Genomic DNA, 27,338 nt, shown 5'->3' with positions numbered 1-27,338 from the left:
CTGTTTAAATGCAGATTTACTAGGACAAGGGAAGGGAGAAAGATGCTACACCCTTCATTCCTTTCCTTGCCCAGTTAGCACCAGACTATGCAACCGGCATGCAACCACAGCATATGATAAGAGTCTTGGCTGTGTGCCTTTCCTTGGCTTACTCAGTTCAGGACTGTGTCACCCCGACACATTCCAGGGTGGTGCCAACTACTGCAGACTGTGAACAATAGCTGATGGATGCTCAGTACTATTGGGGGGGAAAAAAAAATCTGCCCTCCATTCTGGACATCTGAATATGGATAGAGATGTTTAGACATTCAGATCAGAAACTCTTGGTTCAAACTGCTTCTTCAATCTCAAAATCTTGAGGTTTTGTGTCTCTTTTTTTAAAAATCATGGCTATTAAAATCTTGCCTTTTTTTCAATCACAACTAGAAATATTACTTATGTTTCTTTTTAAACAGTACTGTTTATTACCCTTTTTGCAAAATAACTTAAGTATCTAGACGATTAATGAAGAAAACTGCATCTCCATTATGAAATCTGAATTTGTTAGACAGTGGAAAAAGTCTACCTGTGCTGTAAAACATTATATACCATCTGCCACATCTGCAACATATGTCTGCATGTCACCAGAGCCTCTTCAGGTCCTTTATGTATCCATTCCAGTTTTACTTTGGTGAAGAGTAAGCTGCAAGATGAAAAAGAATAACTTCTGTTTTATTGGCATCTCATAAATGTGGAGAATCAGTATCACTCTAGCAAGATCCTGGCAGCCAGCATTTTTACTTGCTTTGTATGTGCAGCAATAAAAGAAAACACCGTAGCACAAAACATTTCATTTGGCTCAACTATGATTCCCCACAAGGAGATGAGAGGATTAACAATATTCCTCAGCTGCAGTCAAATTTGCGTCACAAAGCTGGCAGGACAGTGTTAAAAGCAATGCATTGCAAAGCTAACAAGGTGAAACATACAGTGAATCTCATTTTATTTTGGACACCATTAAAAACAGAATAAAAAGGAATTGCCATAATACATATGCCAGACTGTTTTCTTAGTCTGGCATCTTCTTATAGCACTGGTTTATATAACAAATTTCAGACAAAAACCCCAACACACTTAATATATGCAGACAATTATGTAATGCCTCACAGGAAGGAAACACTTTTTCTTAACCCCAGCTGGCGATCATCTCATGCCCCTAGGCAAGACAGCTGATAGCCCTTGTACATTCTTGTTCTAGTTAGTGTAACTGCTGCTACTATTCTTATACCTAGAGAATATGTACTTGCACAGACCACTGGAATTCAGCAGAATTAGGTCAGAGGTGTCAGCAATGACACAACCTACCACTCGCTGCTAGCATGGCTTTTAACACCATCCTTCACAACACCCATTTTATTTTTTTTTAATTTGCCAAGATGATTTAATGTCTGTCTTATTTACTAATGTAATTTACTTCTCTGCTTTAGATGTTTTCATAAAGTCCAAGATCTACACATTTTGAATTAGCTCAATATGGCTAGCGATTAAGCCACTGGATGCACATATATGTACATACATGCATACAACATTAACAGCTGAATGTTAAAAATCCTAAAACCAGTTTTGTGGATGTGATCTGCAGGCTCCTGGGGAATCCAACCAACTTCAGAAAGAGACAACAGCAACTGCATAGATGATGTTAGAGATGACTTTGCAGTTGAATAAGAGATCCTTCACTTGCAATAATTAGAAATCTGCAGCCAAGACTCTGTGGTGCGCATCTACAGTAACGTGCTAAAATGGCAGTCCTATTCTGCACTAACAAACATTAGGTTTTTTGGGGGGGCAAAAAAGAAGTCACCAAAATGTAGCCCAACTGTATCAACTGCTATAGGAAAGTCTGCTCATGGCCGCTGCTACAGTTTGACCTCACAGGACAAGCATTCAACTAAATTTGCCCAGTACAAACTTAGGCTAGGAAAGGAGGATCAAGATTCATAATCAAGGGAATTTGTCTTTGTCCTTTACTATTTTATATCCTTACTCTATGTTTACCTTTGATTTTCTTGTTACTGATCTGAGCAAAACAAATACTAATAAAAACATCCCCTGCTCTTAAGAGATGCTGACCCCTTAACTGAAAGGAATTGCCCTTATTATGATTCAGGTAGTTATTTTTGGGCTAGATCCATGGACTGATCAAAAATTTTTCTGGGCCAAAGAATATAACAGTGGATGCACTCTTAATAAAAATGAGACTGAATTCAAAGGAGTGGTTAGCAATGGAAACCGGTCAGTGATACATGCTGCTCTGTATCCCTTAGTTAACTGGGCTCATAACAACCAAGCTTGTTTTAATACAACAGAATACAGAATCAATCACTTAGGAGCAAGGAATATATATCACACTAGAAAGATGGGAGGTTATACCCTGAAGTGCAATGGTATTATAAAAAAAGATAGCTTCATGAACGTGAAGCTCCTGAACAACAATGCAGTTAAGAGGTCAAGCAACCCTTAGCATCCATATACGGAAGCACAATCAAGTAGGAGCTGGAAGATGTGGTTATTCCTGTTCACAGCATCAGGAAGACACTACAATCCTGTTTCTAGTTCTTGCTCTTTAACTCCAGAAGACGACTAAAAATGGGATGAGGTTCAGAAAAAGGTTATGCAAGCGATCTGAGGGCTAGAAAAACATACTTCATCAGAGGCTGAAGAAGCTCAGTTTATTTGGTTTAACTGAGAGGCAGCAAAGAAATTACTTTGGCCCAGCCTGCAAGCACCTACATGGAGAAGTATCTAACTGTGAGTCTTTGATCTAAAAGGAAAGGTACCAGAAAATCCAAGGATTTGTTGGAAGCTGCAACTAGTCAAATGGAGATATATAAGTAAATGCAGACACACAACTATCAAAGAAAATAATCTTTGCAGCAACTACCTTGTGTGCAGAGTAAATTCTGTAGTCTTTAAAGCCTTTTCAGCAAGACAGGATAACATCTGGAAAGCAATCGTAATGCACAAATAGAAGCTATGGATTTTATGCATAGGCTCGTGAGCGAGCTTCTTTGGACTGCACCGTGCAGAGGGGTGAGACTGCATCATTACCTCCCTTCTGGCAATTACTCTATTAAATATATTCTACTAGTCCAAGAAACAACCACATTGAACAATCTATGCTATTTTAAGCATACAGAATATTTTTTAAACCACTACAAACTTTCAAAATGAAAGACCTTCTAAAGCACTGTATGACCCTCCTTGCAGCAGAAGAGTGGTGGTCAAGGAGCCTGAGGCCTAGAGAACAGTTGTATGACATCCCTGAATAACTCCACGCTTTTGAACCCTGTAAGATACCACTCTTAATATTAATGAAATAGAAGAATATAGGAAAGAAGAATCTATTAACAGTCAAACTACTATACAGGAAGGTTATATTAAGGGTTCTTTCTCCCTTTCACATTAGTAGGGATATAGATGGCTTAGTTATCAGCAGGCAATTAAAATCACTACATGGTATATTTAAACATTGCAGTTAAACATTAAAAAGACAAACACATCAAGTTCTCTCCATCACTCTGCTGTTTACTGCTTACAGTGAGTATATGTCAACTTCTTTGGATGAAGATGCGGTGTTCTATCTCAGGAGAGAGAACAACTAGTGAAACATAGGAAAAAAGCAACTCTCTCACAAAAATGTAATGAAGTTTCAGCACAATATTATCACCAGTTGTAAGGCATGGGCACACAAAGGTTAAAAAAAAAACAAAACAAAAAACCCAAACAACCAGTTGCAACTTTAGCAACTGTCTCTGCAGTACAACACTACCAGATCTCAGAGATACCATGTACTGGTAGCTGTTGTGGTAATTCACCTTTGGAATAGTGCTATTCATGTTATCATGTAATAATATAATGAGCCAAACCACAAGGCAAATGGGAAGAATGTAAGCAGCAAAAGGAATCACACCATACTGACAGCAGTAGTAAACAATGCAATTAAGCATGATAATTAAAAGGTGGAAATACAATCAGGACATTAGGCTGTATGTGCTATATGCTGTGTGTATTTCTCAGCTTCTAATAAGTTTTGTAACAGCAAAACCAGATAAATAAAAATACAGGGAAAACATTGAAGTGAAGTAGTATCACTTACCTCGAGCTTATAATTTTATTACTGAAATAGCACTCTTGCTACAAATAAATCTAACAAGTATTGTGTCATATCAGTGTCTGCGCACAACTCTCGGGCATAAATAAAAATTACATACGCACAGATCTCATCTTATTTTTTCTTAATATCATTTTACTGTACTCTTGTATGATGCTTGTAGTATTAAGCAGAGCAGACTCTTAAAGAGATTCAACATATAAAAATAGCCCCAAGATTATCAATACAGTCATTGGTAATTTTGTTAGCCTCTGAAAATGAAAACAGATTTGGGCTAAAGCGAACACATGAATTGCTACTACATAAGCATAGAAAAAGAGAGCAAAAAATTCCACAAATCATTCTTGTAATGTGTATAATTGCAGGGACAGTAACAATGGAAAATAACCAGTGCTTACTCTTGATACTGGACTCTAAGCTCCCTCTCAGAAAAGGTTTTCTTTTATCGTGTATGTGGACAGTATGCAAAGGCTTCTTTGCATACTGTAACATCAGGTTACTGCCACAAGCAAAGATACGTATCTATCACAGTAATATTAACTCTGGCAAATTAAAATCCATATACAGTTGACTTTGCTGAGATATGAAGCTCTGAAAATTCAAAATTAGGTTTCCCAAGTACCAAAATTTCAGTACTATAAGTGACATAAATATTACTATAACATGCCACGCATTGACAAAAAAGTAGCAACTGGAATACTAGAAGGCCTGTGAAAATTTTCAGCAGCAAGTAAGCTACTTTGGTTGATTTCAGGAGGTATTCAACGTTTGTCTTCATAAAGACTGATTTCAGCTGCTGATACTTACCATGTCTCAAGGCCTGGCCAAATACACCTACCTAGCCCTCCTGAGAGTCTTCTAATCCTACATGGCTAAATGCTCAGCCTTTAAGTTCTTTAACATTACCCATGAAGAAAAGAGGCAGTTCTTTCCTATCATTGACAATCTAATTACTGAGGTTTAATAGTTAATACTTATTATCAGAAGGTTTCACATGTGCATATGGTATACTATAAATGCTTATAAGCACATCTAAAGAAGAAGCTGTAAATTGCTATGTTTAGCAATAACTTATTGACTACTTTATGGATGCTTTAGGACTATATAAAGATTTATTAATCAGTTAATTATTGGGACTTCTTAAAGCTGCTTTAAAATTGAGGTTTTAGTATCAAATGTAGCCCTTTAACTACACATTTATACAGCATCACAATGGGATCTCTATGCCCTATCATCTGACAAGCAATAAATAATGCTAGTACTATCACAAACAATACCACATTCCACTCATTTCAAGGTTGAGAGACTAAATTAGGACTAATGAGTATTATGTAGTCATTTATCTATATGTTTTGCCATTCACTGGCTGCTTATAACCCCTCCAGTTTTTCAGAGCTTGTCAACAGCTGCTCAAAGATCTACATGTCTTTGAGCTTTACCAGATCAGGGCCATCATTCCCCAAAGTCTTTCATTATTTACCCAGATTTGCCTACCTACACACACAGCTGCTAGGTTATTTTGGATTTTGAATACAAAAAGAAACAAAACAAAACACCAAAAACAGCAGCAATATGTCCCAATTCAGAGACAATTGTGTACATTAGCATGAAGATACCGAACTTCTGCAACTAATATTTGTACTTTGTTTCTTTCTTTCATTAAATGACAGGATGCATGTGCCTGTTTGTTTGTGTGTGTTTACAGACATTTGCCTGGAGAGAGAAACCAGAACCCTAGTCACAGCTCTCAGGACAGCAAATGCACTTTATCCCGTAACTGATTGATGGGGTGTTGGAGCAGCATGCAAGTGCCCCTAGACAGCAGAGACCAGCTCACCCTCCTACCTCTTTGAAGCCCAGATAAATATTCCACATCAGCTCCAATGAAAAGCAGGGGAATGCCATGACCTGGATGGGTAAGACAGCCTGAGGATGCTCCCTGAGGAACTGGGAGGCATGGATTCAAACCCCCAACACTTTGATCACTGAAGTCCTGAATTAGTTTCTTCCCCTTTAAGGTAATGGATGCACAAGGAGGATACAGCTGGATACAAGACATAGACTGATCTAACAGAGCTGGAAAGAGGGTGGAGGAGACAAGAATCATCATCAAAGTTTTGGAATGCTTTTGATATATGGAGGTAGTAAATAGACTTCTCAGCCTGGAAAAGAGGCTGAGAGAAGAGATGACACATTTATAAAATCATGAACAGCATGAAGACGACGACAGAAATCAATGCAGCCTGTCTTGTGTCAATGAAAGAAGTAAGGAATATCCAATAAAGCAATCAAGCAGTGGATTTAAAATGAGCAAATGAAGTGCTTTTTCATACAACACAAAAGTAAAGTGCAAAACCCACTGCTACAGGATATTCCAGAGCAGACAAATAAATAGGTTCAAAATGGGATTAGATAAATTCACGGATGACAGGCCTATCAGGGGCATTAAACACAACCTAATGCAGCCTCTGGCTCTGAAAGCCTCTGAGCCACTCAGCTGACAGAAGCGGGGATGACATATGAGGGGTTGGATCATCCTACTGCCATGTTTCTACATGCTTTTCCCTGCACATTCACCAGATGCCCTGCTGAAGCCAGACAAGCCCTTAGTTGATCAAGAATGGCCACTCTTACATTTTGATACAGCAGAAATATAATTGCAGCCCATGTTCTTTTTATAACCCAGATTGTCTGGTCTTGTTTTATCTGCCAGTATGAGAAGACAGTGTATCGGGAACTGTAGTATCTTCACAGCAAATTAGCTGCTCAGTTTATCAGTTTAGCTTCAGTGAGGTGTCACCTATACAAGCCAATTAGTTAATGTATACTCTTTCACCATAACCATTATGGTTTCATTAACCTTCCTAGAGCACCTGCTAAAGCCCTAGTCACATTATCAATAAGAAAAAAAGTTGGCAAAATTGGAAAGCTGCTTTTAATCTCCTGCATTTTTGTTGATAAAATCGACATCAAAGTTGCTGTCTTCTCAAATAACTCAGTGCTTCTTGCAGTCTCCTGACATTTAAGGGCACATTCTCTAGTTAAATTAATGCCAGCAACGCTGACTGCAACCTCCTTTTATAACTTCATGTTGTGCCATGTTATCTATCACTTTCCCTACAAAAATAAATTGATCATATACTTTTACAGACATACAGTCCTTTTTTTTATGGCTCCCTGCCCATTTATCACCCAATATGAACAAAAAATAAAAACAAGAAGCCTGGTAGCATGTCCAAAGAACTGTTGACTTCATCTTCCCAGCCAAAGAAAACTAGCAGACTCAGAGCTGACATCTCCTTTAGAAGAATGTCCTGCTCAGAGCCCCAGTCTTGCATGACAACAGCAATTCAGCTAATGTTGCTCCATGAACTATGACTGCCAACAGCACAGCACAGGGTGAGAACAGCTTCCAGAGAGGCAGACGCTAGGCTATTTAAAAGTTCACATGATGAAGACAATTTGCTAGGCTTAGCCTCATGACACAAGGCACGTAGAAGGCTCTTGCTCATAGAGCAGGAGGGAAACAGAAGCAGAGGTGATCAGAAAAGCTAAGATCGCAGCCCAACCTGTCAGAGACTGCACAGCAAAAACAAAGGAGCAGCCGCTGGCACGGCTCAAGCTCTGGGTGTTTTTTCTTGGACTGCCTCCTCCTGCAAGCTGCAGCTTGTGCCTGATGGTGGAAGGACCTCCTGTCAGTCAGGTGAAGGTCCTGCGATGGACTACATTGCATATCTCTGCATATCAATCTCCAAACATCACTTCCCAAGACAAACATGTCTGCAGCCAGTCCAGCAACCTCATGCACCTGTTTCAACATTCAAGTCCATCAGATTCACTTGTGATACAGAGGGCAAATATGAGTCAACATTGATGCGGCCCATCCAGAAACTGCCACTTACATTGGAAAGAGGTCTTGTAACAAACCCCCTTAATCCGCTAAACCCAGGCAGGCTGTCACTTAGAAGGAAAAACAACAATTAACTAATAGTCTGCTGAAAGAAAAAGCATACTGATTTGCTGGGGGGAAAAAAAAGGCACCAAAAGTCTTCCTTGTCTTCACCTTTTTTCAGAATCAAGCCATATCTAGTCACACCCAAGAAAAGAAGGCACAAAAAAAGAGGGATCACAATTATTGTCTCCTTTCCTTTCCTTTTAGTATTCATTTTGAATTCTACGCTTGCGGTATTTTGCTTTTTGTTAAGAATGTAGGAATCAAGCAAATTGTTAGCAGAGCTGATAAAAACCCTTCTCTCACCCTGTGTTACATAGGATCCTTTGGGTGATACACCTGAAGAGTTTTTATCTTCCTCTCACCCTGATAAGGAACTGGCAACAAAATGATTTTGTGCCATCACAAATCATATGTATTTCAGTCCATATCTCGCCTGAATAAAGATAAAAATAATTTTCACAATTACAAGTTTTACAGCAAAACCTGGGGAAAAAAAGTTTCCAGTTTTGCTATGCAGAGTGTTTACATTAACTTTTTATATGTAATTTCCCTCTGTAAGGACAGTGTATTTGACTTTCCCTTGCAACACTTCAGAAGATGTTAAACTGAGTTATTTATTACTTATTATTTCAGCATATATTATTATATATATCAGAAGATGTTAAACTTAGTTATTATTAACTGATGTTAATTTGCAAGTGTCCCCCCACGTTGTTCTGTGAATTGTTTTTTCTCTGACAGGCTCCAACTACACGGAGAACTCCCCATTGCACTGGACACTGCACGAGCACATTTGACAACCGGGGCCAGGTCTCAAGCATCCAAGGCCAGGAGCTTAGAGGTCTACCTCCGATTTAATTCCAATCATGAATTCAGTAGGAGTTCAATGCATAGCTTCTCCAGCAGATCCAAGCCCTGGCACTTAAATTCAGGTGACTCTGTGGTGCAGTATCTCATTTGTGGGTGGAAACAGACACTTACATGGCAACATGCAAATGTCAGTGCAATCTCAGAGGTGTACTGGAAACCGTGGTCCACTGTATTTCGCTTGTGGTGGCAGCATGGCCAATATCCTGTAGCTTGGGCTGGGGACATGGGAGAGCCATGCTCCGTTTCTTGCTCTTGCACGGCTTCTTGGCCAGTCTTGGTCAAATCACTTCAGCCCCCTGTGCTTCAATTCTAACTGCAGAGCAGATAACGGGAATGACCTTTGCAAAGCATTCGGAGAACTAGGTTCTTCATCACTGCCTTCCCCATATCCTTTAATCTCTTAATATTGGTGCTCTCAACTTCAGAGTTATTTGTGGACAGGAAGGAAAGCAGGTTGAGTTCCTCTGTAAGTGACATCACTTTTAAAATATTTTCTCATCTGTTGGGCCTGATTCTTCAGAATTTCATCAGATGTGCCCCCGGGTAAACCCAGCCAGCCCTGATTAAACAGGAATTCATTTGGAAGGGCAGAGCTGAGAACTATCATGCTGTCACAAACACTGGAATAACTCTTCCAATAACACTGGAAAAGGAAACCAGGCCTAGGGTTTCTTAACTGCTGAGCTGAGATCCTGCCAGACAAGAAAAGAGCATTAACAGGACTAAGCTGAACTACTTAATATGCTGCCAACACTTCCTGTCCCCAAAGACTGCAGAACTGGATGCTTCACTTACACTTCTAAACTGTTACATTTTTCTGAAAAGCTTCTAGGATGTGCAGTTCAGGCAGCTTTTATAGGAAAGGATACCAGGACTCTGGCTAATAAAGTAACGTTTGACATCAACCTCCAAGTCACCTCGATCTGCAACCAAGAACACACCTTCTGTCTGGAAAGGTATATCAGAATCCTGATTCATGTATTTAAAATAGAGTGAAATACCTCCTAATTAACCTAGTGTCAAGGTAATAAAAAGTGATAGCATACTCATATTATGGTTGTATAAATTATGCAACAAAATACAGTAAAGCAGAACCCCCCTATAGGATTAATAAAACATTTCTACGCAACTTGAAACATTTATGAAATCTTGCGTGTTACTGGTACTTGGAGCCAACAGTCTGAACCCCCACTGTATTAGTAAATTAGAACCACAAAGAATTTGGCTTTGCTATAAAAACAATAGGCTTAGTGTAAAATAAGCTTTTCTTTTTCTAAATGCATTACGCAATCTTGTTAAACAGACCTCACTCTTTCTATCATTTTATTTTGGGGAAATATTATTTATATGCCACTTTGGCACTACCCCAGCAAAGCACTTATAAAAGGTCTTAATCTTTAAGCATATAAGTATTCCTGCTGAAGTCAACAAGAAGTCAGTTATTCCTCTCCTTAAAACTAAGCACGTGCTTAAGAACCTTGGTAGATCCAGCTCTTCATGAGGACAAGAATTATGAGAGTCTCTCAACTGCTTAACTTTGCCGAGGACAAAGCGTAAACGTGAGTAACACAAGAAGGGCCAGAGCCTGCCAATATTTAGCACTCACTGTCTGCATGTCTCAGCGGAGGTGAAAAAGATGGAAATCAATCTGCCAAACACCGCTAAATTTCATTACAGGATACTGGTTCTGGGGTGTGTGTGGGCATGTTTCAACCTATGCTCTGGCTAAGACAACCCACCATATACTTATGACAGTTCAGAGGCAGTGCTTTTTATAAGATGAGCTTGTTCAGTAAGATATGGAGGTGCAGGTTTCTATACCAGCCTGCAAAAAGATGGGGAAAGACATGCTTAAAAGGTGAAGGAACTGACAGAAGTGAAGACAGACAAAAGCTCCTTCATTTCAGAAAAAAACCCACATAATCTAGAACAAACCTGTGTTAAGTAGACAGAAAACTGCAGGCTTCACCGAAGAAAATCCTACAGAAAGAAATGGATATTTTGCTACCAGCAGGAATCATATTTGTCTAAGTCTGCAAAGCAAAACCATGATGTAATTGCAGTCTATGTTAGCACCAGCGCCAGCTGAAAACGGCACAGTAACAGCAGCAGGAAGACACAGGAGCATGACCTTTAACGCAGAGCTAGCAATCAGCGTACAGACCCGGGTCTGTACTTCAATAGACAGATGTGCTGAAGATCGTGCTACTGCAGTTTCACTCAATCCTTTACTGGCACAATTAAGTTAACCTAACAAAACTTGTGCTTACCTATTTGGCTCGACACAGCACACTGACTTACAACAATTAGACAGACAAAATTGTATTCATGCTAGTGCTGGGTTGCTTTTTCACCACAGACTGTTTTTGGAGATGCACTGAATTTCCTTATGAAGTTCCTTTATAGTTCCTTTTCATCCTGTACAAAGCTAATTGCAGGGTCAGGACTTGTAGCCCTTAATCCCTGTCAGGTTTGAGACCATGCAGACTGGCTTTGGCAACAACAGCACTTTTTGTCATGTTATTACCTTCCCACACAGTACGGGTTCCCCACAGATATCAAGCCAGCTGGCTGAACTGATACCATGATAGCTCTCCTTACCCATTACTCTGAGACAAAAATCAAACAGGATATACAAAATAAATCAGGATATAACAGTGAACAGCTCTGTATGTTTCCAGTCATATAGAAAGGGGTCACCATGATTTAAATACACACTGGAAGCACAGTCCAACTGACTGTATTTTTTTAATAAATCCAGCTTCTTCAATATAGGTAGAGACACTCTCCTCCAAGTTAAGGTATGTGGGCAGCCACATAAGCATTTCAATTTAACCTAAATATTCTTTGTTTCCTCAGCACAAATATAATTAAACATAAAACAAGTCTTTAGATTTTCTTCCTAAAAACTTCCCAACTATACACATCAATCGAAGGATACTGCCTACTTACAGTTCCACAGCTTGCATCCTTGACTACTACTTCAGCACAAGGTTTTCCTAGCAGAGAGCTGTGCCCAGTTCAGCTGAACACTAATAGAGTTCAGGATCTTGCAGGCTATATTTTAAATGTGAAGCTTCATTTCTTAGCCTTGCTGGAAATTGTGACTTCACTGTTGCACGTATGACTCCAGCAGGTGCACCTTACACTGTACAAATAAGCTGAGTCACTGCTCATGAGTAACAAAGAAAAATCAGCAGTCTCTCAACCTGTCAGAAATACCTAACAAATTTCAATTAAAACTGCCAACAAAAACTAAAAGCCTCAAGAGAAAGGTGAGAAATATATGCACGGTTAAAAAAACAAAAATAAAAAGAGAATCCATGGCAGACAGAGCCTAAGATCAGATTAATGGAGTATTTTTCTACAATATCTATTACACCCCAATGTGACAGATCTTCCAGATGTGCTGAGAAAAGATGACACAATATTACAGATCTCAAGCACTGCATGTGTGATTAAAGAAAATCCTTTGGGAAAACATGCATAGTTATTACATTTTAAACATTCAAAAATAGCAACATTTGGCCTTCTTTCAATAATAGCCTGAAAACACACTTCAGTGTAAAACTGCAAATACAATTTAAATGCTAGACAGAATAAACCAGGCTTAACTGTTGAAAAACAGGTCTCACTTATACAGTACAGTGCAGGTGATAGGATTAGTGGGTTTGGATTTACTTTTGGGTTCTTCACCCACAGACTACTGGAAGGTTTTGGGTTGGTTTTTTTTTTTTTTTTTGGAGAAACAGTCCAGCACTTAGCAACCACTGACCTTTACATATTTTTAATGCCACAGTGCTTCATAAAACTGAACTCTGTTCCAAAATTTAGAGCTAATAGTTGCAATGAAACAGGTAAAAGGAACTAAACATTCAGGGCCAGACAGTCAGCTGAAGGGAATCAGCTCTGTTCAACTGAAATGAATGTATTTTCATCTTTTTAAACTAGCTGGCGATCTGGCACTTAAGCTTCAAGTCAGAAAAGCTCAGGCATGCTGTCTTCAACTCCCTAAAAATGAGCATGCGTCAGATAAACACAGAAATGAAGTGCAGGGTCAGTGCACTTTGATCAGCTTGTACCAGCTGACTTCCTACTTTATCCCTTTAAATAAACCATTCATTTGCAGAATTCTAGCTGCAAATTTAAAACAAAACAAAAAAAAAAAAAAAAAAAGAGTTGCTTGAAACATTCCCAGTGACTCACAAAAAAAAAAAAAAACAACAACCCCAAAACACCAAACGTTCAGTTCTTCCATAAGGATCCTGCAACTGAAAAAAAGAAATGAACAGAAGCAACGATGAATAGCAAGCCCCAGCCTTTCATAGGGAAAAGCTTTATAACACTCCCTTCTCCTTTGTGGAGAGAAACCCGTGCGGAAACGCCTGGCTTCTGCGGGGCTGCCAGTTGTGCGGGGCTGCCGGCGCCGATTGGCAGAGCAGCCCTGCAGCAGAGCTGCAAGGTGCCTGAGGTCAAACTCTGCATCTCTACATCTCAGCCAAGAAGGGGGACAGAAAGAGGCTGGACTGAACTCCTTCACACCCACCCCTGCCGACAGAACACAATGAAATCCCTGTGTTTATTCTCTTTCACATAACCTGTTAATTCAGTACAGAGCTCTCTGCAGAGTAAGAGATCAGAACACACTAGGATAAATCAGAAGTGTGTATTTATAATCTCTGACTTCATATAAGTTAGCAGCATGTACCAGTTTTTCCCTGAAATAAGTCTGAAGGGGAGGAACAGATGTCAACCTGAAAGCGTAAGAGTATTATAACTGTCCTGTGTTCTACCATTAGGCATAAAAAACGCTTTGCATTTATGTATGCCTCTACTTTCCCTCTTAAAAGGCCACCATGCAAGCCAGCTGTAATTCAGAGCGCACAATCTGATTTCTATTTCCTTTTCTTTCTAAACCAATATATCCAAAACACAGGTATAGTGTTCCTCTCTATTCCCACCACACTGAAGGCATTGTATTTGCATTATTATGTCCACACTTTTCCTGAAGTACCTTGCTGAAAGGATATCCAAAGTCACTGTGCAGAACTCCTTACTCCAAGGCAACTGAAAGCGCTCACGCTCTCTGCTGACCTGATTGGTAGTTTTGCCTCTGGAAGGCTTAACAGATGCTGTCATTATGTATGTGATATACCCTACTATAATTAATTCCCTCAGGGAATGACATCCAGAGGAAGCACGGTTCAAATACACAGCATGCACCTGAAATTTGACATTTTGAATCAGATTCCCAACACCAAGATGCATTCATGGAAGATCTGACATTTTTATTCTCCTTGACTGTAGATGCATGGGATAAACTAAATTCTGTCATAGAGAGACTGGCTTAAAAACTGTTGAAACGTACAGATAAAAATCAGTGTTCTTTGTTCTTGAACGGATTTGATTTAATTCATTAGAAACCCAGAAGATGTTTAAAATTACCATGTGCCATTTAATATAAGATGAAGTAATAGGTTCCTTCAGCCTTAGTGGAGAAGATTCAGAGCTGTAATCCTTTTTCGAATAATTACCTGTTCATCAGGCTTCAGCACAAGATGACTCCAAGCAGAAGAGAAACGGAGAGACCGGATATGAAAGCCTCAGTATATATACATACCAAGCTGAATGGCGATGAGAGCACTTTGCAGGCATTTGTCGAGTCACAGGCCTGAATTACACTAAAATTAGAACTGCGAGGGAAGGGCAAGAGCACGTGAAAGTATCAAGTCCACCTACCATATTAAAGGGTCTTTGGAGAAAAAAAAAAATAGGGAGGGTGGGTAGGGATGCTGACTGGGTGAGGCAGCTCCTCAAAGCTACAGCAGTGAATTAAATCCTTTCACACACAAAACCTGTGGTTTTGACTCAGCCATGAGCTGCTCTGTGTGGCTACCCAGGGAAATGAGCTTGTAGAGAAGGGAAAGTTAGTGGCTGACAAAGAGCTGCCACAGCTTACCGCTACCCCGCCTCAGGAGGCACGTAGGAATATTTCACTTGCACAATTCCAGGGTAGTGCAACTATATCCTTACTCAGGATAGCTATAGTGTTTGCTACCCAGTGCTCAAGGAAATCCTGCATCAGCTTGCATGAATGATTCTCTCCAACAGAAATGGCAACGTAAAATCCAACATGCTGAATAAATAGTACTGCAAATTACGTCTTTGAGGTCAATTCCTGTACAGAATATTCAGGACCACAGTCAATAACTTTATTTTGCACCTTTTTCCTAGAGGCCCTAGAGAACTTAGTAAAAGCACAGACATGTGAGCTGCAGTGCACTTGTAGCATGAATGAGACAGAGAATGAATTAATTTGGAGAAACATCAGCTCTGCTGGAAGCTGACAGATTCCTTAATGCATCAGATTTGTGATTGCTTATGGCATGACTGATTTTTTTTTTTTCCCCCTGAGTGTTTTTCTTCCACATTGTTCCTTATTTACAGTGAGGTTCTATAGTAGCTATATTTGGCAGACTTGATACAGATACAGGCCTTTCCATTAAATTTTCCCCAATCCCCTTCTTCTCCCACTCTATGCCAAGATCACAGCTCTATCTGTCAGGTCTCTCCAGGTATAAATTTATTTTTCAGGTAATACCTGCCATTCAGTCAGCCTCAATGTAGCATTTTTAGTGTGATTCCAGTTACCCAAACAGTTTCACTTCTCCACTGAAAACTGTAAATAATAATGTAATGTGCTTGATTCACTCAAATCTGGTGAAGTCTGCTTCAGTAAACCCTGCAGGTCCACGTATTCCAGACTGCCATCTCTTCTGAGCAGTTTGCCGTTTCCAATGGATACAAATTCTGATATTTATATTCAGGATGACAACCAATGGACAACTGAAGCCTCAAATACAAAAATATCACTTTTGCAAAGCCACTGCATCACAACAACGATAGCACATAAATTCCCAAGTCCATAAAAGCTGTAGAACACACCATCTACTTGGTTTGCTCTGTAATACAGTTCTGTAGGAGTTAACCCAGCAAAGACTACCCTGGGAAATGGATTAAACCACTGAAACATTTCACCTCTCCGTGTAAGCTCTGTGTTCCCTCTTGTTAAACGAGCTAATCGCATTGACGGGGTAGCCTGGCGTCGCTTGGTACAGCTCTGCACCACTGCGAACCACGCCATCCTGACTGAAGATACCATGCTTCACTGCAGGCAGCATCTGCAGCAGCAGATAGGAGAGGCTCTGTTCAGATATACCAGCCCTCTCTGCCTAAACTGTGTAACTGTGAGGCTCCCTGAGTAACTGAGAAAACACAGCCAGGGCACTGGACTCATCCCTCCCTCTCCTCTCCCATAGGCTGTGCCTCGGGGCACATTCATGTTACAAATTTTTCTTTTGCTGCCATAAATAAAAGTTAAACTGCAACTTACCTTGTCAAATGAGTCATTCCACAGTTTATTATTGCTACTCAGGAAGCAGGCCTAAATTACAAGAGTGAAAGAAATACTATGACTGCTCTAAGTTGTGTCTCTGCTTGGGTCCTCAGCCAATTTTTCTTAAGTTTTAGAGCACAGACCAGTTCCCAAAGCACCTATGACTACTTTTTATGAGCATGGTGGACTGGCAGAAGAAGGAAGGGACAACCTTAGCAGCAGTGATTACAGCTGCGTCTCAGGCCCCTGTATCCACAGAACTGAGCTATGCTGGCTGCTGTATTGCAATCTGTTTTGAACACTACTACGATCCTGCAGGGAACTGTGATCTACAGTTTTGGGAATTTTGTTCTAGAGAATCCAAGGGATGAACCTGTCCAATCCACAAACATTAGTTTGTGGACCACAAATCACGAGCATAGTTATGCAGGAGACACCGTGCAGAAACTGCTGTACTCTTACAGCTGCTATACAACAACACAAAGTTAAATGCTCTTGGGAAACCAACACAAACTGCCATGATGTAGAATGAAGCCTGAAACTTACTGCCTACATTAACTCATCCTATTATTAATTTATTAAAACAGAAAGAAAGGCAAAAAGTTGAGTTTTTCATTAATAATCCTAACCAGAACTGTGCAGCAAAGATGGAAAACCCAGCCAGTTCTACTAATTTTAGAACGTATCTATTATGGGATTTAGTGCTGTAGCTGATTTAGGGGGAGTTAAAAAAAAAATAATCTTTCCAACCATCAAATGAAAGAGATGGATTCAGTTATATCTGGCCAGCTTTCCTTAACACGTTGAACTAAATTGCTTTTATTTGGGTCTTTTAAGATTACAGATTAAGATGTCCCCTTAAGATTCATCCTTTTTAATACCCATCCCATCCCTTGTTAGGATCATTAATTTATTTTAAATGAAACGTAAAACCCAAGTTTTAATTAACTGAAGATATTAAGGAGCCTAAATCACATTTTTACATGAACACAGGTGTTAGCTCATATGATATGGTAAAATTGCAGCTCTGGTCTCTACATTCTGCCTCTCTACAACCATCTCACCAACTTCAACTGGCAGATTATTCTTCCTAACTTCCCAGCCTAATCTGATACATGCTATTGTTATTCCCTGTTAAACAGCTGTTCTACTCTTCCCCAATCACAGCTGCATTTCACTGGTGTACAAAGTGATTACAAAAACGTCTGATGCATCACAGGGCTGCTGGGAAGTTCAAACAGTATCATTGCAAGGAGTCTGGGGCTGAAACAGTTTACTACAGTTATACACCATCTAGGAAATGTGCTTTTGCAAAAGAACAGCTTTTTGCTTCCTGTCTGCTGGTGGACAGACAGCATCTTACTATGCAGAAGAGGTGAATTACTAGATTTTCTGGTTTGCAGGAACAGCCCCATAAAACTATGTAGAAGCTTCAGATGGATTTTCTATCTTCCCTCAAGTCCAAAGAACAGATTTTGGCTTTCTCTTACTCTGTTTTCCCTTCTGTTTTCCACACCTCCGTTTCCTTGCCTGGTGCTTCAAATACTCCGCCACCAAATGGCTAGAGAATTACGAGGAGCAAGAACCTGTTGCTTGAAAGAGGAAATAAATGGAATGGGAGAATACACTCCAGTGCAGTAACGCATTTAGTTTTATTGGAGGCTCATAATGTGAACTTATGTCTCATCCATTTGAACAGAAAGTTACTGAACTTTAGAAAAGACGATTATTCACAGACAATAGAAGAGAGGGTCAGGGATCTCTTTAAAAACTACTGCTTTTTTAGTTTATGAAGCCAGGATAAGGAAACTCACACATAGACTGTCCAAACGCAGTCACAGCTTTGGGGAGACAGAGGCAGGGCCCAGTACTGTGCTTTCAGCTTGCTTCAGCAAATGCCATGCTTCCTTTAAAAATGTCTTCCTGCTCCTCATAAAACATCGGTTTGGCAACAGAAAAGCTCTCCACTGAAGTTTTATGAGACCTTTTTATTAATGGAATAATAATTCTTTCTGCCGTTATTTAACCAGGCTGTCACTTTCAGGTTAGGATTTCTGTGAAAACCTAAAAGAGGTGTGATTCCCTGGTTTCCAAGAGAGGCCGATTCCTGCAGGCCATGCTGAGACCCCAGCCTTTTACTGCACCTCCAACATGTGCAGATTTGGTTAAGCTGTGCTGATTACCACTTGCAGCATCCCTCATTACCTTCCTTACTCATTCTGCTATCACTTGTTACACATGCAAATGAGCATAAGACACAGAAACAAACAGTATGTATTTATATACTCTTCACTTAAATGCCACAAACTGTCCCTTCCCAGGTGGTATGCAACTTCCTACGGATTTGCACCCTCTGCCCCTGTCCCCCATTGCAATCTGTCTCCGTTCCCCCCCGCCAGCCCTTCTCCCAGAGCCACCGCCCTCGTTGCAGTGCTGCTGCCATGTCCCCGTGTGTCATACCCGCCACACGTGTGCTCACCGTCCCACTGGCAGCTGCCAACCCTGGCGCAGCACGGCTCGGCTCTGCCTGCCCCCTCCGGCCTCAACTCAGCCAGCTGCTTTTAGGAAACTTGCAGAAACTTAATTATCTCCGGGACTTCTAACCCACTGTCAAAACTTGTTTTAAATCAGCCAATATTTTCAAAAGTGCTCAAGGTATAAAAAGCCCAACTGCACAATCCCCATTTCTTTAGGAAAATAAGTTAGAAAAGCAGGAATATAATTAGAACATTTCCGTTTGAAGGCAAAAGGAGCAAGTACCTCCATAGGTTTTAGGCAAAAAAAAAAAAAAAAAAAAAAAAATCAACCCCACACCAAAAGCAAACAAATGAAAATTTCTAAATAGCTTTGGAAATACAGTGGTAGCTACTAAAATAGCATTGCACATAAAACTGATAAATAAGCATATTTCAGGGGCTGGATCAGAGACTGATGTCCTGCTCATTGGAAATATTCCTTCACCAGCTAGAAACTTTGTTTTGTTACTATAGTTACTCTCACTACAAGTGGCCCTGACTAAGGCATGAGGTATTTGTTATATAAAACCTCAACGCAACTGCAGCCTTAAACTTCAGAAAGTACCAGCTCTGCACTCAGTCCTGCTTGCAAATTCTATTCCGAGCCCAAACTCAAAATGCTTTCGTGCTGATTAGGGCATACTCTTGAGCAACAGTTTAATGGCACTATTTAAGTGCTGAAAACACAATCAACATTGTTCACAATATACACTAAAACTGTGAAGGAATTTAGATGGACTGTGCACTGACCAAGACAAGCAGTGACTTCTTCCCCAGACAATTATGCTGTTAGCAGTGGCTGTCATGTACAAGAGAAACTGGCAATCAAGTTTAATAAAATTTGCTGAGAGGCTGTTGAATTTGATGGAGAAAACACTCGTAGCCAGTTAGAAGGGCACGAGGTAGAAAACTGATTTTTTTTTGTTTTGTTACATTTTATCAGCTTAGTTTGATAAAGTTTAACATCAGTAAGAAAAAAAATAAATATCGCCTCTTTCTTGGCCTTTAATGTATATTCTGGTTTCACAGAATTTTTCTTGTTCTTCTGGGGGATGTTTTCACCCAGACAAACTGCTATTATGCATAATCTTGGAAAAGTGGCTTATGAGATCCCCAGTGAAAACAGGGAGATGACAGAACCTCACTTTTTAAGATAGTCATCTGATGCTGATACTCCAGTACTATGTGCCAGTCTGATTCAGGCCATCTGCACTGTTCTCAGCTATATTTTTTCCCCTGCTTGGGTAGGGGAAAACAGTGTGGCTTTCCTTCTCTTGAGCTTGAAATCTAGACACTAAGCTTTTTCTTAAAAGGCCAACAGCCCAAACAGAACCTGCTCGCAAGTGACGATAAGTACTTACAAGTGCCAAGGTCAGAAAATACATCCATTTGTACACTTGTTTTCCTGCAGTAAGCATCGCTCAGGTTGGGGCCAAGCCAATGACTAGAGATTTTTCTACTACAGTACTGATACGGGGCTATTTAGTTCACTTCTGAAATGGCAGATGTAGCCATTTATGCTACATAGCTTAACCTTTAAGCAATTTGAACGCTACAGAAGACTGGAAGGGTATCTTTCTCTTTCCCTTCCCTTCCTCCCTCGGTGCTGACACCCTGTACTATTCTTAGTGTGCAGAAATCAGTGGTGTTAATTTCAGAGTTCACACATCAGAGGAAGCGTTTAGAATTTCTTCATTCATTCGTGAGAACCTGTATATGGCTTTGTCCCTAATGATAGAGCAACACATTTTTTTTTTTAGCTGTGACATTATTTGCAACCAGTCTTACAGCTTATTATGGCCTCATAAGTGCTGAACAGCAAATCTGCCCTACCCTGTAAGAAACATGATTTCCTTAAGGTGCTGTTTGGATACAGAATTGCTTCATTGGTTCTTCCCTGTAATAACAGGGCTCGCAGTGACACCTAAAACCATGATTTCTGTCTCTCCCATGTCTTGCAACTAATCCCAGACTAATGGCCTAGTCTATGTAGGCAAATAATGAGTACCTGCTGGAATACATAATTTGTGAGTGCTGCTTCTAGCTTTTCATGGCACTGCAACTTTAGACTGTACCGTTGCTTATACTGTGTTAGAGAAAAAATAAATTATTGTTCAGGTACAATATTGCTTACATCCAGAATTCCCAGATTCAGGGCGCATATTGCTATACCTTGTGAAATGAGACACTGGCTCTGCCATGTGCAGGGGCCAATTAGATGAGATCGTAAGTGGATATTGCCATATCTAAAATATAGTTTTCGCACCAGAAGTTTGCAGGAGATCTAGGTGGAGAAACGAGCAAAGTCTAAATTAATACCAGATGCACATCCAATGAAAAAGAAAAAAAACCATATTGCAAGGTTTATGTATGTTCTGAGCTGGTAAGGCATCTGAAGAAGTTATTTCATTCTTTTAAGACCAGTTTGACCTCTAGAACACCAAAAAGCTGTACTAGAATTCTCTACATGCTTTCCAACGTTACTATCACAGCTAGTGAGCTGAATAAAATACCCCTGCAGCAGCTTATTTAGATACTGTCCTTCACAATATCATCATAGGGCTTAAATAATAAACTAACATTGCAGAATTTTAACATGCCTTTGTTTCTACATCCCCCAAAAATTTAACTGAAAGGGTAAGTCTTAAGTCAAGCTTGCTTTGCTCTCCTCCTTTCTATATGTATCAGTTCATCCTGTTTAAAACAACGAAGGTTTGATTCAGATGCGTTTTGCCCCTGCAAAAATTTTTTAAAATTATAAGTAGTGTAATGGGGCTTTGCTCAAAAGTAGTCTTACATATGTGGGACAAAATATGGCTACCAAAACTAAGAAATACACACTGTCTGGGGTGGCACAGAGAGAAGAGAAACAACACCAAAGACCATAGGCTTTCAGATGCAAGTTTTCCTGCCCTGCAAAACCACAGATAGTACACACTACACACACACACACTTGGACATCATTACCCTACAGGATCTCCCTTCCTCTTCCCCACAGACATTTTGCACAGGACTATGCCCCTGCTATGCAAACCCTTGACATTTGCAGGTGGCCAGGGAAGCAGCAGGCAATTGCTGGTTGCCACTGAGAAAGAAGCAACATAATCCCAGAATTGCTGGTAGAGCAGGCTTCAACCCCTATTATATTTGAAAATCATCTGGTGTGAAGGCTCCAAAGAGTGCCTATATAGTGAATCTTTTTTTTTTTTCTTTTTTAAAGTGGACTTGAAAAATAAAACCTTTTTCCAGTTGGCATTTCCAAACTGACAATGTGCAGCCTCTTGATTAAGATGTGACATAGTTTATACCCCTGGCAACAAAATGGACTCCAAGCATTTCCAACTGCTTTAACACTAGAGCAATAAACAAGGAAATGTACCATCCAGTTTAGTTTCAGAAGAATGTTTTTGATTGAAAGATAATTTAGTATATGTATCCTGACTCTTACATGCAATTGCATAAGAAAAAGCGTTAATTCACACAAGCACTTCAGATGCAAAAAAACCCCCTCCAAATAATAAACTCCCAGTACTACCGTGCACAGCTCTGAACAAGCCCTTCTAGAGAACAGCACTACAGTCAACAGCTCAGAAAGGCAGAGGAAGTCTCTGCACTCTCCCTCTCAGGAGCCATTCCTTCTGGAGGACTAGGAAGAGCACAGATTAAAGCAATCTCAGGTAGATTAAAAATCCCCCAAGGGTGAGATCAGCACAGCTGACTGGCAGTGGCATTAACTACCCCAAATGAACACTGGCCCCATGCCACTTACCAGTGGCTTCCTGAGGTGCACATTACTGGTAGCTTTGTTTTAACCCAGTACATGGGACATCTAAGCCTTGGGGACTGCTCTGTGCATTAGCATATGCTTGGTTTGTGCAGGCCGGGAAAATCTCTGACCCTTTTGCTCTCAGAGTCTCTGTCTGCTACCTAGTGCTAGTTACCAATGATGCTTTTCCCGCCTTGCTGGCAGTCACTGCAACTTGATACATTCAGGCTGGTCGATACCTAGCTGAAGAGCTGCTGCACAGCTCAAGGCAGCCCACGGGATCCACAAGGCTCGAGAGGGCGAGCGCAAACAGGTGGGCAGTTCGCCCGCACAGATCCACGTCTCTATGGAGACTCTGTCAGCAGCAGCCCAAGGAGCTGGGCTGAAGCCAGCCCAGCCACGTCCCTATGAGGAGCAGCGCCGGCAGGGTGGACATACCCTTTGCAACTGGTGCTCCCTTGTATGCACCAGCTGTTTCTCGCTCCTGGTGAGGAAGGTCTAGCAGCTGGCATCTATCAGTTCTGCATCCTTATTTGGCAGGGAGCGCCACCCCTCCTGGTGGGGCTGCAGCCGCTGGCACGAGCACCTGGGGGTGGGCAGATGCCACACATTCCTCTCCTCAAGTGCCATTTTTGCAACACTGCGTCACGGCGGCCTCTCCAAGCACTTCACTGCAATGGTCTGGGGAGGGCTGGAGAAGACTGTAAAGATGATCCTCACACCTGTATTGTATCCCTTTGTTTCATGTTGAGTTATGTCATTCCTACTTTGCTATATCGCACATTTAAACATTACTGAAATTTATTAAGCCAAGCGAAAGATTTTTTTCCTTTTCCTCCCAACACAGCAAATGCCTGATTTTTGAAGAATCAGACAAAATGACTGGTTGCTGAAACTCCTGGGGCAGGAGGCACGGCTTCCTCCTTCACTCAGCAGCACAGCTCCTTGCAGCTCCCTTGCCCACTGGCCACCTCTCCTGTTCATTACACGGACTGCAGTGGCATGCTATATTCTCAGCTGGGTTCAGAGTCCCACTGCGCTACATACTCTACCAACAATGGAAAGACATTGACCTTGTCCTGAGAAAATACAAGAAAAACTACAGAATAATCTCAAGTCATCACAAGTGCTCAGACGGTAGATGCAAATGGCCAGATTCCAAGAGAGAGAAAAAAAAAAAGAAAAAAAAAAAAAAGATGTCCAGGAGTCTTTTCACTATGAATTTCAGTGCAACTGCTTACTGGTATGATCTTCATTTGAGGTGCTAGTTACCAGCCTCCTGCCACTTCTCCAGCTGATAGAGACACATGGAGCAGAGGTCACTGCATTCATTTCCTAACCTGCTAGATCTCCAGGAGTTCACATGTCCAGCCACAGCGCTCAGAAACACAATTCTACGTCATACTTACATAGTTCTGGGTTGAATTTTCTGTTAGTGTATGTAGGAAGAACTCTGCTAATGACTGCGACACTTCATTAGACCATTTAGCTCTCCATCCTCATGTTCATCCTTCCTCCTAAAATACAGTCTTATGACAAACTTACTGCTGAACCATATACATAACAGAAAGCTTCAAGCCAAGGTAAAAATGAATAAAGGGAAGAGTAAAATGACTTATATTATCTGTTTTGTGTTGTAAAAATGTTAGCATATTGAGAAATATGTCTGGACATTTTTAAAGACATGTTGGTAACACAGAACTTCTACATTACAGTCTCTCTCTCGATTATAACATCTCCATTCATCATTCTCTTTCCTTTACTAACAGAGACTAAAATATTAAGTAACTTGAACACTGACTAATATCAAATAGTATGACTGTGCCTGCTTACATACTTGGTTCTGCAGACATTAACAACAATGGCAACAGAAGTAGACTTACCATCTAAGATGCAATTATTACCAGTGTTTCTGAGAGAGCGAAGAGCAAGGGCTTTCGCTGTTTTCAGAAGGTAAAAACTACATTCGTGGCTGAAAAATTATCATACTCTGTTTCTGTTTCCTGGTGAGTTCTTCAGAAAGTCTGAATATATTCCCCTCCCTTTTCTTTTTAAAGAAGAAAATAATAAAAATCAAAATATTTTGTGCTCTTCTCATCAGATAAATAAATACTCCTAGGACCTTAGAGTACTAGTCACTCAAGTCTGAAATTTCCAGCTGGAGATGAAAAAAAAGCCAACCCTTTCATTGAGTAATCAGAGCATTATACTCATCTGAGAGACAACACGGCTTGACCGCACTGCAAACTTCTTGGAAAGTCATTTACTGCACTGAAAAACAATTTGCTAAGCATAACATCCATGTCTCTATATTTCAGGATCTGTGTTTTCCAGCAACGATTATCAACAGTAATTCTCAGTGAATGCTAATAAAGCTGATATTCTTCATTCTGAAAAATAAATTCCCAATCAAAAAATGAGACTCTTGATCATCCTTGCATTTGAGGCTTTTTAAAGGTCTCAGAAAATCCAAGAATGCCTCTTAAAAAAAAAAAAAAAACCCAAAATATCTTCCTCTGCTCCTCTGGTGATCAGCTTCTGAGAGCCTCAGGAAACAATTTCAGATTATTGGATCTGTATGTTTGAGAGCAGACTTTCCACAGCCTTCACCTTCACTAGATGTACAGAGATGAAAAATAGCCAGGCAGGGCATTTTGTTTCCTCCTTTACCCATATAATGAAAGAGCCTTGAAGGAGTTCAGTTCAAGAAGGTTCTAACCATGTTTTCCAGCAGAAACAATGTTTGAAGCTGCTAATAAATGGTGGCACCCTATGCAACCCCCCTGTATATGTGTGTAGCTCCTAGCAGGAAGGGAAAGTTTAGAGCAGGGCCTCCCCCACCAACACCACCTTTCCCCCTTGGTTCTCTTTTTGATTTCCAGACAGCAAGCATGCCTCAGGTCCTCCTTCTGATCTCCATGACCCAGGTCTACCTTTGAAGTTCACAACACTGCCTGGTGGAAACACAGGGATCCCAATCACTAAGTCCCTCCTCACCTTGGATAACTCCTACCATCCACATACTATGGCTAAACTCCAGCCTGCAGAGTTCCTACTGGCAGCTTGACTCTGCTACCCAGATAATACACACATGCTATTTTTCAATATATTCTGGCATTCAACATAGACAGTCAGGGCTCCTAAACGCTTCCTTTGAATATAAAGCAGAACACCCTGCAGCTGTTCAAAAGAAAATGGCACTCAGCAGGGAGAATGTGTGTTGGGGGGACTAACTCACTGATATGGCAGATATATACAATGCACTGAAGTGAGCCAGCAGGAACCAAAAAGCATCCATTTCTCCATCCAGGTGAGAAAGTACTGGCAAGAAGTTAATTGCATAAGATAAATGCAAGTACAGGAATATAAAATTGACATTTTGCTGTTTCAAAAAACAGCTGTGCTGAACGGTCAAGAGTTTATTCTATTAAGGCCTGACCCACCAAAGAAGCACAAATTTTAAAGATGAACAAGTGACTTAGCCAGTTATTACTACCACAAAGTGGTTTGCAGGTTTCATTTTCCTCTGGCTTATCAGTAGTCACTAAGCCTTAAAAGTCATGTCAAAAACAAGCTAGCAGCCCCAATAAACACACAACAGGAATCTACAGGAAAACCTGAAAAATCTGAGCTTAAAGTCTCAAACACAAAGTTACTGACATTCCCTTATGGAACTTCTCGCTTTTACACAAATAAATTGCTCTTAAGTACAGAACCTGTGGGTGGTAACTATCTCATCTTAAATCAGCCATGCTATTCCCGCATTTTGAAATTTATTCTTAAATTTCTGAAGTGAAGCCTATGCATTTGCAGAACTTGTGTTACCTCTCCAATGCCAAAACCAGCATCTAGAAGCACTGCTGCTCACTATATATATACATATATATATATATACACACACACATCTATATGTCCCTGCCCATGGCAGGGGGGTTGGAACTAGATGATCTTTAAGGTCCCTTCCAACCCAAACCATTCTATGACTCTATGATTCTATAAAGGTCTTACATGAATGGAGGCAGTAGCCGTTTACTCAGGTGGTAGGGAAAAAAAAAGTTGTTATGAAATAAAAGTGATTTTTCATCCAGAGGAAAGACTCGAACTATTGCCGCTAAGGTTGGAAAACTGCATAGCTGTTCCTTCTTTTCATACCATACTAAGAAAATAAGTCTGCAGTAGGTTTCCTCTCTAAGCTCCGTTTAACTCCTTTTATTCTTATCCTGAACCCTGTGCTACAAGGGAATGGAATTCTCCCCAGGTACCACTGAATCCATCCATATAATTTTAAGATGAATTGATATGTACACTAACACAAATCCATTCCTGGCACAAATAGACATGAACCAGCTAGGGAGATATTTCTTCCCGCTGCATTAAGATAGTGGATAGAAGGCTATCATGCTCATCTGCTGAATTTTTGTCTTAGATCAGACTGTAATCCTTAGAAAGGGGTGCAGGTATCTGTTTGAACCTGTGAAAATGGGAATACGATCTTGGATACCATAACTCAAGAATTCATTCCCTTTCTTCATCATACAGGGCAAAAAAAGAAAGGGGAAAAAAAAGCTAAAAGTGTGGAAATAAATCCAAACCAGAAAAAAATCCTTAGATTTCTATTTCTAAAATTTTTTTAGCTTAAAGTATCTGTGTTATCATTAGTAAGAGTCAGGAGACCAGCTTAAAGC

At 40.4% G+C, this 27,338-nt stretch overlaps 1 protein-coding gene across 2 annotated transcripts in view; it reads right to left on the bottom strand.

Moving 5' to 3' along the window:
- The window catches only part of TTC7A (tetratricopeptide repeat domain 7A), a 173,301-nt gene that overhangs the window by 56,514 nt on the left and 89,449 nt on the right, over positions 1 to 27,338 (bottom strand). For both annotated transcript variants that reach the window (XM_050893907.1, XM_050893908.1), the window contains exon 16: positions 566 to 682. In XM_050893907.1, the coding sequence (XP_050749864.1) occupies positions 566 to 682 (117 nt within the window). The remainder of the gene's footprint in view (positions 1 to 565; positions 683 to 27,338) is intronic.

This window comes from Gymnogyps californianus, chromosome 3, assembly GCF_018139145.2.
Source record: "Gymnogyps californianus isolate 813 chromosome 3, ASM1813914v2, whole genome shotgun sequence".
NCBI lineage: Eukaryota > Metazoa > Chordata > Aves > Accipitriformes > Cathartidae > Gymnogyps > Gymnogyps californianus.
The sequence above is the reverse complement of the archived record's forward strand: the minus strand, read 5'-3'. Positions and strand labels throughout refer to the sequence as shown.